This window comes from Gopherus flavomarginatus, chromosome 24 (assembly GCF_025201925.1).
Source record: "Gopherus flavomarginatus isolate rGopFla2 chromosome 24, rGopFla2.mat.asm, whole genome shotgun sequence".
NCBI classification, from domain to species: Eukaryota; Metazoa; Chordata; order Testudines; family Testudinidae; genus Gopherus; species Gopherus flavomarginatus.
Window position 1 is genome coordinate 7909485 of NC_066640.1, and position 14078 is coordinate 7923562.

A 14078-nucleotide genomic window follows, 5' to 3' on the forward strand; every position below is an offset into this window, starting at 1 on the left:
ATACGACTATGCAAACACCAGATTACACAAACTAATGCAATACATTGGTATTTTTATCTCTGGCAGACAAGGTTGCCCAGAGGATTCAGGGGGCCTGGGGCAAAACGGGGGAGCTTCAGCACTTGTACTCACCCGGTGGCAGTCTGGGTCTTTGGCGGCATTTTGGTGGCGGGGAACCCTTCAGTCACTCCATGTCTTCGGCAGCACTGAAGGGCCCCCTGCCACCAAAATGCTGCTGAAGACCCAGACCACCACTGGGCCAGGGCTTGCGGGGCCCTGTGGGGCCCAGGGCAAATTGCCCCACTTGCCCCCCCCAGGTGTCCCTGCTGGCAGAGTGTCCCAGCCCAGGGGTGCAGGGCAGCAGACAGGTGCAGTGAGGGTGGAAAAAGCTACATGTCCCGAGATCCGATCTTGGGCCAAATCCTCAGCAGGTCATATCTCCTACTCTGCTGAAATGAAGCTATGACGGTTCACCCAAGCTGAGGATCTGCCCCCTTGACTCCCCACTGCAAATATTGTGCTGTGCTTAAAGTGATGGGAATATGTTGGGAAACACCAATCCAGGCTTATGGGTGACATTTGCAAACCACTCAAACTTTGCGTTTTTTTTGCGACTGTCCATAGACGTATATTGTTGGGATGGGCCGACTTCCTATTCTTAATAGGTCCAATTCTGAGTGTGTTTGTATTGCCCAGTGATTCTCTGGAAGATGCAGTACACAAAATACTATGCAACCAGATGCTACAATGATCAAGGCTGTGTAAAAGCTCAGCAAGAATACTTCTCTTCCGTCTTCTCCAAGCTGTAGTGTTAACTACAACCCTGCCAAGTTCTTGGGGAAGGCACCCACCCAGTTGGATTTTAGGGCATTGTTTGTTAGGTGGCCATCTTGGTCTGGATAAGAACAAGGTGACCTCCATGCAAAAGGTAGGAAAGTGAAAAGAGCGGGAATCAGTTGTTGCTAAGTAACCGGTTTCTATATAAACAAACGAAGGGAACGGCCAGAGGCTCTCGTCTAATCTTTGGGGCTCGGGTGTCTAAAAGCTCTCTCTCTGTGGGGTGGTACAGCTCCCACATGGGTTACTGGCCTGCAGTAGCCACTCACTGAACGAAGTTGTCAGTTTGGGGTTTATTAGTTATTTGCTTTTGGGAAGCAGACGTGCACTCTCGGATTAGATCCAGTTAGTTAGATCTGACACTCACGCACAGATGACGCAAAGAGGGACAGGGTGGGTCTGAGAGAGGGTTACTTACCTGTCTTGGCCCCCTGTGATCCACCATTGGTGTCCATCGCTGATCTCACCAGTCCGGATTCTGTAGCCTCACCACCGGCAGTCCCTGAAGGAGGTAGAGAAACATCTTTGCTTATATTCCAAATCTCCAGTGTCTTTAATCCATCCCCCTCCCCCTCCTTCCTTCTCCTTTAGTAAATAGAGTGTTGTGAGTTTATCTCCGTGTGGTAGTTTATTTTATTCCAACTCTGATACATGGGCTTAAGTGGGGATCCAGTGGGAGGTATAATGTAAGGCTCCCGAAGTCTTCCAGTCAGATATGCTCCCTAAAAAGCCTTACAGCAGGTCACCTTGGAACCCTTTCCATGACCATTAATGCAACCTCAGTGCTGTAGGAGTGTCCAAGCTCCCTGCATTCTCCTTCAGCTTGGCTTGCAGCCTGACAATCCACTGGCTAAGCCCCCACCTCTGAACTACCCACATGTACAGTAACCCCAAGAGCACAGTGCAAAATGTGGCTCTCTGGGACTGCAGAACAGTGGAGAAGAAAGGGACAGAATTCCCTGATTAAATAAAAATCAGCAGCACAGACATTTACAATGGTGCATATGAAGCCTTGCAAAGTAAGGCATCTTTTGGTAAGCTTTTGTCTATCCGCTGATTCTATAAACGCACAACAGAAAAGATACACAGTGGTTGGGGAATTCAAACCCAGAAGTTCCATCTCTGTTCAAAACAGAGGAGGTTTAAGTGTATTTTATGCACTGTTAGCATCATATTGATCTGGAGAAAAAAGATCATTCAAAATGATCTCCAGGTTAACACCAGCTTTTTTTAGCCTTCACTTCGAAAGGTCCTTACACCAGCAAAAGCATTTGAGTCTCAGTATTTCATTTTAGGACAAAGAAAGCTGGACCTCTGGAAAGAATAAAGGTTTGGGGGTAGGTTCTCCAATCCTTGCTCACACCAAGTGGCACGTATTGAAGTGTGTAGTCCAACTCAGGTCAACTCCCATGAGTAAGTGCTATTCAATGGGAGTCAATTTTGCAGAAGCAGGTGCTTGGGAAGGCAGCTCACTTAATTGATCATGCGTTTGTGTCAACGTGGAAGAAATAAGCCCAAACAGTGGTTGGTTAAGCCAATATGCCCATCCTAAAAAAGCCTCAAGGGGTGGTAGCCCAGCATCATTTCACCGCCTCCCCCTGCATTCTTCTTTGAAATGTTCCTCTAAAAATCATAGGTGGAATCCTGAGTTCTCGTGCTTTCACTGTGAGACACTTAGAAACACAGGAGGAAGGCAAAGACGTAGTATGTATCACTTTAGGGAAAAGACAAGGCTTCTCATTTTGTCATTACCAACCTCCCACCCCTATCCCAGAAGTCCCCATGGAAATGTCAAAAGGGGGCACAGTCTCAGCTTGCCCATTACTAATTTAGGCAAAGGAAAGGTTTGCCAAGAAGGTATTTATAACCCAGCTAGCAAGGGGTAGTAAAGAGCTCTGAGAGGGGTGGAAAACAGGTGCCGCTGCTGTGCGCATGACCCAGCTACTGAGATCAGGACTGGCTAAGACCATCTCATGATAGTCATAGTGCTTTTCCATCACCTCGTGGGGCACAGAAAGGCTGAGGGAGGGGGGAGGTCATGGCAGTAACGGGGTATAAATTAAAGGCGCCCATGTCTTTTTTCCCCTCAATGAAATAGTCAAGCAACTTGCAAAGCAGAGCTGAGAGCGAGAGGCTGCAGACAGCCACTCGTTTAGGGAGAGAAAGGATCAGGCATTAGCTCTGCATCCTTTCTACTTGTGAATCCAAGTTTCTTCCCTCCCCCTTGCTGCTGAGGACGCAACTCCAGGGATGCATTACATCATAGGTATAGGAGGGTAAGTCGCTAGGTGATACTGCATTTATTTCCTGCTTTTTATTTTTGTTGCTTGCAGCATGCCCTAGGGCGTGAAGATGACATGTACTTTTATGTGGCAATAAGGCGAGGATTTAAATAAGGCAAAATCTAGCACTAATGTCTCCTAACGCTAGATCATGCTTGTTATATTGCATGCGGAGAGCTCCACAGGCTGGGATTTATACAGTAATAAAGGGAGGGAGCAGAAGCCAGAAAAGCTTTATCTTTATATGTGATTTCTGAGTAGGTTTAAGCAGCAAAGAAAATGAAAGAGCTTTTCAAGGCAGAGTGAGGTTTTAAGAGTTCCATTGCAAAACACAGGGGAGGGCGGGCAAGTTGATGGAAAAGCTTCCTAAAATGGATCCAAAAAGGAGGGTCTTTTTTTTCCTTCCCCTCCAAATGCATGAGACTAGGAAGTAGAGCTGCATAAACCTCCAGAATTGGGTGACTGCAGGGGACAGATCCTCTGCGGGTGCTGGTTGTCATGGGCCATTCAACTGATGCCAGTGGAGGATCTGATTTATAGGGGTCTGGAAAAGCACGCCAGGGTGAAAGCTTTGGAATGAAATGTTTGAAGTTGGCACATTCAGCCCTGATGACTCCCACCCTCCTCTGGGGAGGAAAATCCCTCTGCTTGGGGGTGCAGTTGTGGGAGGAACATGGGAGTTTAAATCCAGATCTGCCCCAAGGCTCATTCACAGGACAGCAAAGGCAGACTCCCTGCTTTGGGGTTATTTTCAAGGCAGCTGTTTAAAGCATTTCCCTCTTGTGACAGATTTTTTTTTAAAGTCTCAAGGATCTTGGCTGTATCAACTGATGTATCCTAACTCCCACAGATAGCTGGGTAACGGGGCTAAAGCAATGCCAATAAGATGACATTTGGAATCTATTTTTAAAATGGCTTGTTCATCAAAGGGTGCCTGCCTGGGCCAGTCCCCAGTGAGTGAATCCCTGGGAGACGTCTGCTCATGTTCCTTGTTCATAATCCCAGGAGTTAAAGATGGGGTGATAGTTTAAATGAGCAACTTTGCCCCTCCAGGGCTGAAGCCACATGGGTCTCAGAGAGATTTCAGGGATCCCATTGAAACACACACAGCAGAGATCCTGGACCCTCAACAGGGGAGCATAGAACACCCCCCATTTGAGACTGAGGGGAACAATCTGAAAGACAGGGGGAATTTTCCCTCTGACTAGAGGGGTCCCCCCCCTTTGGCTCTGGTTCTTGAGAGGAGGACCCTGGAGATATTGTGAAGGCCAAGTCTATAACAGAACTAGATAAATTCATGGAGGACAGGTCCATCAATTGCTATTAGGACAGGCAGAGATGCTGTCCCTAGCCTCCTTATGCCAGATCCTGTGGGGGCAAGAAATATTGAAGTGAAAGTGACAGAATTAATGTAAGAAACATCATTCCTTCCATCAGGGCAAACAGTGTGGAGCCTGCTGGCCTTCAACACGTGCCACAAATCAGAATTCTTGATTAAAGATTCTTTTTAATTCATATAACGCAGAAGCAGATAGACCTGGTTGTAATGGAAATACCCACTGAAGAAGTGCTGCTAGTCGGCAGTACTTGCTCATTGAACTAATGCATCTTCCCCAATGCTGCTTCAAATTTTCTATTTAGTGTGACCAACGGTGGCAAAACCACTTTGACCAACCGGCTTATCAAAGCACTTCCAAACTGTTGTGTTGTCCATCAGGATGATTTTTACAAGGTAAGTATAACTACTCTGCCTATTTAAATATAGAACTATTTATAAATCCATTAATGTATTTATCTATTTAGTACAATGTCAAGTATGTACCACAGGAAGGTTTGGTGTGCATTTGTGAGGTTAAGTTGTTTAGGAAGAGCATATTTCATGTTTGAATTGTTTTGGACAGACTGAAAGATAATTGCCTTTTACTAAATGCTAGTGTGTTAGTTTCAACACAGTGTGTGGAACCCAGCGTGTTAGGCCAACAAGGTTGGAGCATAGGCTGTGGAAATGATCTTTCGCTATCTCATTCAGTTTTAATTTCAAAGCAAGTGCATCTAACCTTAGATCAGTCCATGGTTTTAAATAAACTCTTTTTTTTGGGCTTTTATTTCAGATTATTTTCCCAGTTTGTCCCCACTTTGACCCTTTCTTGCTATCACTCTCTTTCCGGTGCTTTCAAATGATCTTTTATGACAAAGCTGGAAGCAGGTCGGCATTTATAATTTAAAACAAAGCCAAACCAATCTATCGTCCTTTAGGCACATCCTCAAAAGTTTGAAGGCTCCTGTCACTGATTTCAATGGAAGTTAGAAGTCAAAATACCTGTCAGGAGCTGGGCCAGGAAGAGTATTATGTCAGGGGACTGTCTAACACCACTAGCTCTGTTTTACCTCTGTAGGACCCTGAGCCAAAGCCAATGGAAGTCAGTGGAAAGACTCCCACTGGAGGTAGTGGGTATGTTGGATCAAGCTTAGATGATGTCAAAGACCAAGCCACGTTAGAACATGTTCCTGAATTGTGTTTCACTCTCTAACAATTTTCATAATGGTTGTACCAGGGGTCGGCAACCTTTCAGAAGTGGTGTGCTGAGTCTTCATTTATTCTTTCTAATTTAAGGTTTCACATGCCAGTAATACATTTTAACGTTTTTAGAAGGTCTCTTTCTATAAGTCTATAATATATAACTAAACCACTGTTGTATGGAAAGTAAATAAGGTTTTTTAAATGTTTAAGAAGCTTTATTTAAAATTAGATTAAAATGCAGAGCCCCCCAGACCAGCAGCCAAGACCCGGGAAGTGTGAGTGCCACTGAAAATCAGCTCGTGTGCTGCCTTTGGCACCCATGCCATAGGTTGCCTACCCCTAGGGTGACCAGATGTCCCTATTTTATAGGGACAGTCCTGATTTTGGGGTCTTTTTCTTATATAGGCTCCTATTACCCCTCACTCGATTTTTCACACTTGCTGTGGTCAGCCTACCTACCCCTGGGTTATACCATAGTTTGATCCCACTGATATAGGGAAGATCAAGCCGTGTTATGATGATACGGTTGGAGCAATCCTATTGTAATAACACGATACTCCTAGCCTTGTAGATTTTCCTGTGCTGACAAACCTGTAAGCCCTGTTGGTCCGACCTTCATAAGTATACACACCCTACTGAATAGAACTAAATAGACTGCATATGCTGCTAAATTGGGAGCATTTCTTCACCCTAACCCACAAAATGCAGCTAGATTAATGCTAATAGGAGTTGAGGGTAAAGGGGGTGGAGTTCTCTCTACCTTTTCCTGTAAAATATACAATGTCACTCTGGCATGTTTAATTTATAAATGGTTTTTGAAAGCAGAGCTAAGATGGAGCAAGATTTACCATGCCAACCTACAGCTTTTACTGGACGTGTTCGTTACACTCATTCCTACTACGCTGAACATGCGATCTAGCAATTGTCACTTAATATGACCTGTGTTTTTTATAGCCGAAGATTGTATTTCTTCATGCAAACCCATGGTCCTAGATCTAATCAGATCTGGCATTTGTTAGACTACCTTAAACTTAGAATCCTTTGTCAGCAGCCGCCCCCTGGGGACAAGAGAGCAAACGAACTTTCTGATGCTCTCAGGCTGCGGGGCCTGTAAAAAGGCCCCGTCAAGTTCCCCTGCCAGAAGGAGGCTGCAGGTGGTCTGTTAAGTGAACTCTTGTGTAGTGAGTGCATCATAGCTAACTGATCACCCTGCATTTGCAGCCCTGTTTTATTGCTCGCTATATTTCAGCCACAAGATCAGATAGAAGTCGGGGAAGACGGCTTTAAACAATGGGATGGTAAGAGCGGTGGTCGCTGTAGGAAGCAGTAATGTATATTTTTCCTAAGTATTTCTTTTTCACTCTAATATTAAGATTTAATGGTAAATTTCCATAATTCCATATTACAAGTTTATATTTACAAACTTTCATGCCTCGGTGGTTTGTGGCTTTTGATGTCCCCTTCTTACTTTCTTCTAACTAGCACTGGAATCATTGGACATGGATGCAATGGTGAGCACGGTGCATGCGTGGATTGAGGAGCCAAGGAAGTTTGCCCGCTCCCATGGGGTGAACGTTAGGTCTAACGCTAAAGAACCCGTCCCAGAGGAGATCCACATCCTGGTCATTGAAGGCTTCCTGCTTTACAATTACAAGTAAAATGTCTTTTTAATTTACAGACAAATGTGTGGCAATGAAAAGGCTAGTTTTATAGCTCTGGGCACCGAAGCCTCCTTGCAATTAATTAACCAATCCTTGCAGTGCTGCTGTGAGGTGCTGTAGGTAAGAATTTTCCCCGTGTTCCTGATGGGGAAACAGACAGAGATTGACTTAGAAATCATAGACTCTCAGGGTTGGAAGGGACCTCAGGAGATCATCTAGTCCAACCCCCTGCTCAAAGCAGGACCAACCCCCAGACAGTTTTTTTTTAACCCCAGTTCCCTAAATGGCCCCCCTCAAGGACTGAGCTCACAGCCCTGGGTTTAGCAGGTCAATGCTCAAACCACTGAGCATTCAAGGTAAGTTTTTAATTAAGAGCCAGAATTTGAATTTGGGAGTGACAGGCACCCAGACTTCTGCTTAGACCAGAGCTCCTTACCCACTGATCTTGCAGCAGTCATTAAAACTTCCCTCCTATGTTCTCCTACCAGCGTGTTTCAGCCTAGACCGGCAATGATCACTGACGGGATCAAGATATTTTATTCTCCAAGCCCATTCAGGACTTGTCCTCTGTTAGAACATAGGTTTATTAGCCTGGGATAGAATTTTGGGTTTGACTTTTTGATACTCATATCTTCTACTAATATGTCTAAAGAAAGGACAAAAGACACTGTGTATGGTGGGTTTCAGAGTAGCAGCCGTGTTAATCTGTATCCTCCAAAAGAACAGGAGTCCTTGTGGCACCTTAGGTTTGTAAGTACAAAGGGAACAGCTAAGAGCAGTTAAAGTGTTACTGGAGAACACACTCTAATATTGCCTCAACCCCTATCTCAAGGCAAGGTCAAGCAGCCACTTGGGAGGGTCAAAGAGGGATGGGTGGGGAAGACCAAAGAAATGCCTGTCCCTGACCGTAGCACAACCTCACTCCTTACCCCTCCCAAGGGGTACAAAAGAGGTGGGATGAAGACCCCAGAGCCAAAACAGAACATGACCCTAAGTTGTAAGGGGTGGGACTGTGGGGATGCATTTCAGGTATAATTATATCTGCTGAGGAGGGGGAGAGGGGACACTAGGAAACAGGGCTCGAAGGCGTCACATGCTGGCTTGAAACTAACCCCAATAAACATCGTATTGCCTGCACTTTGGACTTCTGGTCTTCTGCTGTTCATCTACGTGACAAGAACCAGGGGAGAGGGTGAAGGGAAAGCCCTCTAATAGCCTCCTGTGAGATCAATCCTCAGTTAAAAACTGGACTGAGCTCAGCAATTAATTTCACATTTGAGAAAAAAAACAACATTTTTCTGCACTCTTCTTGCAGTGAAAAATTAGTTTTGGAGGTGGGGAGTAGTGGACTAGGCTGGAGAAGGAGGGACATGAAAGTCTCCATATAACCTTAATGTAACTGTGTGTAACCTTAATGTAACTTTAGTGAAATACAGTTGACAAGTATGAGACTTCCAAGAAGCATTACAGTTGCCTTGCATCAGAATCTAAACTCTCGACAACTGGCTTATTTACTAGAGAAGAGGCGACTTGATTTCCATCTAACAGCACCCTCATGGGGAACAAATATTGAATAATGGGCTCCTCAGTCTAGCATAACATAGTCCAATGGCTGGAAGTTAAACAAATTCAGACTGGAAATAAAGGCATAAATGTTTAACAATGAGAGTAATTAACTGAAGGTCATCGTGGGTTCTCCCTCACTGGCAATTTTTAAATCAAGTTTGGAAGTCCTTCTAAAAGATCTGCGCAAGGAATTATTTCGGGGAAGTTCTCTGGCCTGTGTTAGACAGGAGATCAGACAAGATGATCACAATGGTCCCTTCTGGCCTTACCCTCGGTGGCTGGTTTTGCGGGGACAGCATGTACAATGACACCTGCTCGACATTTAAACGCTGAGTATATCAAGCTTCACAGGTAGCGGCAATCTGCTTTCTGAAGCTGAACGTCAAATGTAAATGGGTTGTCTCCACAGACTACATATTAGGAGAGCCTCATTGAAGACTACATTGGTAGCTTGCCTAGGGCCCAAGGCCTATACAGTGCCTGAATGTTGCCCAAATGAAACTTTGGGTCCCATTATGAAATGCTCCATTTTGAAGTGAAAAGCCTATATGAAGGCCAAGATGGAATGCTGCATTCTGGGCAGGGCCGGCTTCAGGCACCAGCTTAGCAAGCAGGTGCTTGGGGCAGCCATTCCGGAGACAGGCGGCATGTCTAGGTATTCGGCTGCAATTCGGAGGAGGGTCCCTCCCTCTCGCTCGGAGCGAAGGATCTCCCACTGAATTGCTGCAGATCGCGATTGCGACTTTTTATTATTGTTATTATTATTTTGGCTGCTTGGGGCAGCAAAACCCCTGGAGCCAGCCCTGATTCTGGGAGCCTTCATGGGAGGTATCAGAATTCTGTCAGCCAAACTTTGCTCAACCCTGCTGTACAAATCAGAATGGTCTTGCAGTGATCTTCTGGTCTGATCTGACCTCTCCAGTGAGTGTTTTTTTCAGCCTAGTAGAAGCATAATTCAAGTCAAATGTGAAAGAATTACCCGCCTGCATTGTTTTTCTCCCCAGGATCACGGGCTGATTAGCTTTCTTGTGCCAAACCTGGCTGTTCGGGCCCCTTCAAACACCTTACTTCTGTGTACTATGCAAGAGTATTTGGAAATTTCAGGCTGATTGAAACATTGTATGCTGCAGAATTTGAAGCAATGGCATACCAAGTCATAGAAGAAATGTAGAAAGCTTTTATTTGTCACAGCGTGGCCACTAGCGTTTGTCTCTCCATCTGAGGAAATAAGTGATCTAGTAGTGATCTAGTGTTGCCTTTTTTCCCCTGCTTCCCCAGACCACTGACCGACGTGTTCAACAAACGCTACTATCTGACAGTTCCCTATGACGAATGCAAGAGGAGGAGGAGGTAAGCTAATAGCCTGAGATACATTTAATAATATTTGGCTTTGATATAGGTTCTGCGCACCTATGCAAGACTGCATATTAGCAGTCTTGCATACGTGCGCAGAACCTATATTAGCCACAAAGAATCCTGTGGCACCTTATAGACTAACAGATGTTTTGGAGCATGAGCTTTCGTGGCTGAATATGTATTCACCCACAAAAGCTGATGCTCCAAAACGTCTGTTAGTCTATAAGGTGCCACAGGATTCTTTGCTGCTTTTACCGATCCAGACTAACACGGCTACCCCTCTGATATATTAGCCATGTGACTGTTGTGGTTTAATATACGTACTGACATCACTTTCCAACTGAAGTTCCAATTCCAAACTTCCAAGGCAGTCAGAGGATGAGGACAGCTAATGGGGCATTTTCAAAGACAGCTTTACTTCCTGAAATGTCCAACTCTTATCGTCTCTGGGCTCTTAACTCCCTTAGAAACCTCAGACGTTACCATTTTTGCAAAGCAGGGTAGGGGGAGAGGGAGAATGCCTGGAATTGAATTGGTTACGATGGGAGGGCTTCTGTTTTTAAGGGCAGAGTTGAAGTGTTGTGTCTTGATGGCTCTGTAAACCTGAAAGCAACCAACAAAATTTCAACGGGCAACATGCAGCCCTGTCACCAAATAGCCTTGGCATCAGCCTGAAAAATCGCCATTGAAAAGATAAAACAGGCTCCAGTGCTAACCCACTCCCCAGAACACCACCTAGGAAGGAATCTCATTACATGTATACTATTGAAGAACCATTAGATACCTGCTTTTGGTCTTTAGCATGGTGCCAGACATAGGTGCTGACTTCCCCTCTGCCCCGTGGGTGCTTGAGCCCCCGTTCCATGGCCTCACCCCTGCACCTCCCTCTCTCCCCTCCAATTCCGACCCCTCTTCCCCCAAGTCCCTGCACCTGCCCCACCTCTTCTCTACCTCCTCCCCCGAGTGCGCTGCATCCCTGCTCCTCCCCCTCCCTTCCGTAAAGTCCTAAGTGCTGCCAAACAGCTGTTAGGCAGCGGACAGGAAGTGCTGGGAGGGAGTGGGGTAAGAGACGAGGCAGAGGTGAGGGGAGCTTGGCTGCCAGTGGGCGTGGAGCACCCTCTAATTTTTCCCCATGGGTACTCCAGCCCCTCTGCACCCACAGAGTTGGCATCTATGGTGCCAGACACAATGAAACATGGTAATCTAACAGATTCCTTTCCATTCTAACACCCACAGTACACGACATTATCCTATACCTGACCCGCCTGGTCTTTTCGATGGACATGTGTGGCCCATGTATTTAAAATACAGGAAGGAAATGGAGACCCATGGGATTGATGCTGGTAAGTTACTCTCGCTGCAAACGCTGCTGCTGATTTAAGGCAGTCAAGACTTCATTCAAGGAGGTTATTCCCTGTCATTCTACTGCCTGCTATTTTGCTTGTGATGAAGCCCAGAACGCTGTCCTGGATTCTGCTCAGTTGAACTTTGGCAGTCTCATTAACTTTAATGAAATTGCTCAGGGGTAGTTAACAGCTTTGATTAGAAAACACCATTCAAAGGCAAAGTGTTATTTAGAACCATGCAGCCCTAGGAGCAGGTTATTCCCGGAAGTCTAAACCAAGCTGAGAGACTCCATGGAATGAGCTTTATTTGGGTTGAAAATGCAGGCGTTTTGGGGCCGGGGGTTATTTTGTGCTAGCCACCTGCAATACACAGTTTAAGAGCCTTGGAAATTTGACCTTCACAAATGCCATTCTGACTGCAAACTAATCATTGATTTTTGTTTTCCCCCTTTCAGTTTATCTGGATGGATTGAAGTCCAGAGATGACCTGTACAATCAGGTCTTTGAAGAGATTCAGAACATGCTTTTAAATTGTTCATAGAGAAATATGCATCTGCCTCTACGTGTATTGGTTGACCCCACTGAAACAGGACTCGGGTATTGGTTGACCCCACTGAAACAGCACTCGGGTATTACTTTCTTATTTTTTCAAGGTCTGAGGAGAGCTGAAGGACCCAGGTATAGACCAGATGTAGATAGTACTTTAGACATTAGAAGATAGAATCATGTAGGGTTTATTTGTGTAAACCAGTCACATACTGTCCTTTGGGAAAGGTCTAATGTATATAATTGAAAAAAAGAGAAGTTATTTAAGACACAGCCACAGGCAGTTTTTTATATTCCCCTGGTTTAAATATGTAATGCTTTAAGATGCATTTTTATAACAAAACATTCAGAAAACCACCATCTGGTCTGCCTGTACTTCTGAGCTGATGTTAAACATTTGTTTTATTGCTCGTGACGCCACCTTTTAAGTTCAAGTTTTTAAAAACATGCTGATGGGAAGGAAATTAGCTGAATGTCAGTCAAACCTCTACATATTATGTTATGCTTGAATCAAATTTGCATTTACCCTAAAATACTGTGGCTTTCAGGAGGCTAGTGCCTCTCCCACCCTACAGTTCTCCACAGTCAGAGGCCTCTTAATTATCAGCACCTCTGTGAGTATGTTGATGTCACCACCACAATCCCCATGTAGTAGATCTACCTTCAATCCTTAGCCCTGTCTCGCAGGAGTAAGAGCCAGAAACCTATCTTCCCCTGGACTCTGCTAGCCGTCCCTTTGTACCCAGTGCCTGTGCTTTTTAACTACCATCTCAGCTGATGGGATAATTAACACCTTAGCTCATCAATCTCCAGTCTGATTAGATAATTAAGACTTCCTCCCCTCAATCAGGGCTTCTCTGGGGGAATAGCTGCTGGCCCTCAGCACACCGGCACAATGGTCTGTTTCACACTCTATAGTCAATTGCCTTTTGTAAGATAAAGAATTTTGAGTGGGAGCTCCTGGCTCCTCTTCATCTTGTAATATGAGCATGAAAGTTATTCAGTCTTGAATTCCCCAGTTACTAGGACTGCATCAGCAGCAGAAACGGCCATGCTATGGAGTGTAAAAGTCAGAGGGAGAATTGGGACCACCATTGCACTTCGGCACTGCCCGTGACTTCGCTGAGACTGCACAGATGTGAGTGAGGGTAGAATCGGCCCAGACTTTAACATTAAACTGAGACGGATCTGAACTGGGAAAAGGTTTTTCAGGTATTTGTCCTGAAAATGCCTCAAGTTCTAATATAGATCCTGATCCTGCAAATGTTTGAACATCTGCTTCACGCACGTGAGCAGTTTGATTGAATTCGGCAGGTCTATCCTCATGCTCAAAGTTAAGGACATGCTCAAGGACTGTGCTAATCAGTCACGCGCTGGACAAAACCCTCGTCAATACCATTTCAGAATCAAGCAGCTGGAATTGTTATAAAAATAACGTGTCGTTGAGGGGGGCTCTTACCCACATAATAAATGGTGGTGCACTTGGCAAAAGTTTCCTCTCAAACAGAGTAGAATACCCCAGTCACAATTTCATGACCTGTAAATGTCACCAGGAGTTTTGCTTTTTTCCAGTTATTCATCTGGCAAGTGAGTGGTTCTCAAACTATTGTGCAGGTGACCCCTTTCCCACACAGAGCCTCTGAGTGCGACCCCCTCTTATAAATGAAAACCACTTTTTAATATATTTAACGCCATTATAAATGCTGGAGGCAAAGCGGGGTTTGGGGTGGATGCTGACAGTTCACGACCCCCCTCCCATGTAATAACCTCGTGACCCCCTGAGGGGTCCCCACCCCCAGTCTGAGAACCCCTGTGCAAAGTTTACGGTAAGAACGCTGCAAGTCACCTGTGGCTTTTTTTTTTTTTAGCCAAGCCATAAATAGCAGCAAAACTGGAGCAGAGCCAGGGGCAGAGAGGGGCTAGGTGGCACTCCCTTCCTGCCCCCCCAACTGGGCCCCGCCAC

General features: G+C 45.3%; 1 protein-coding gene across 2 annotated transcripts; it reads left to right on the top strand.

Annotated features, from left to right (window-relative positions):
- The first annotated feature begins 2848 nt into the window (after window positions 1-2848).
- NMRK2 (nicotinamide riboside kinase 2) lies at window positions 2849-13829 on the top strand. 2 transcript variants are annotated; one of them, XM_050934278.1, is made up of 8 exons: window positions 2849-3113; window positions 4761-4851; window positions 6890-6938; window positions 7123-7294; window positions 10146-10217; window positions 11460-11566; window positions 12025-12134; window positions 12167-13829. In XM_050934278.1, exons 1-7 carry the CDS (start codon window positions 3088-3090, stop codon window positions 12108-12110), a joined length of 603 nt encoding a protein of 200 aa, XP_050790235.1. In that variant the 5' UTR covers window positions 2849-3087; the 3' UTR covers window positions 12111-12134; window positions 12167-13829. The 2 variants fall into 2 exon arrangements, with proteins under 2 accessions (XP_050790235.1, XP_050790236.1); XM_050934279.1 differs by lacking the exon at window positions 12167-13829 and having other exon boundaries at window positions 2851-3113; window positions 12025-12165.
- Window positions 13830-14078: the final 249 nt, after the last annotated feature.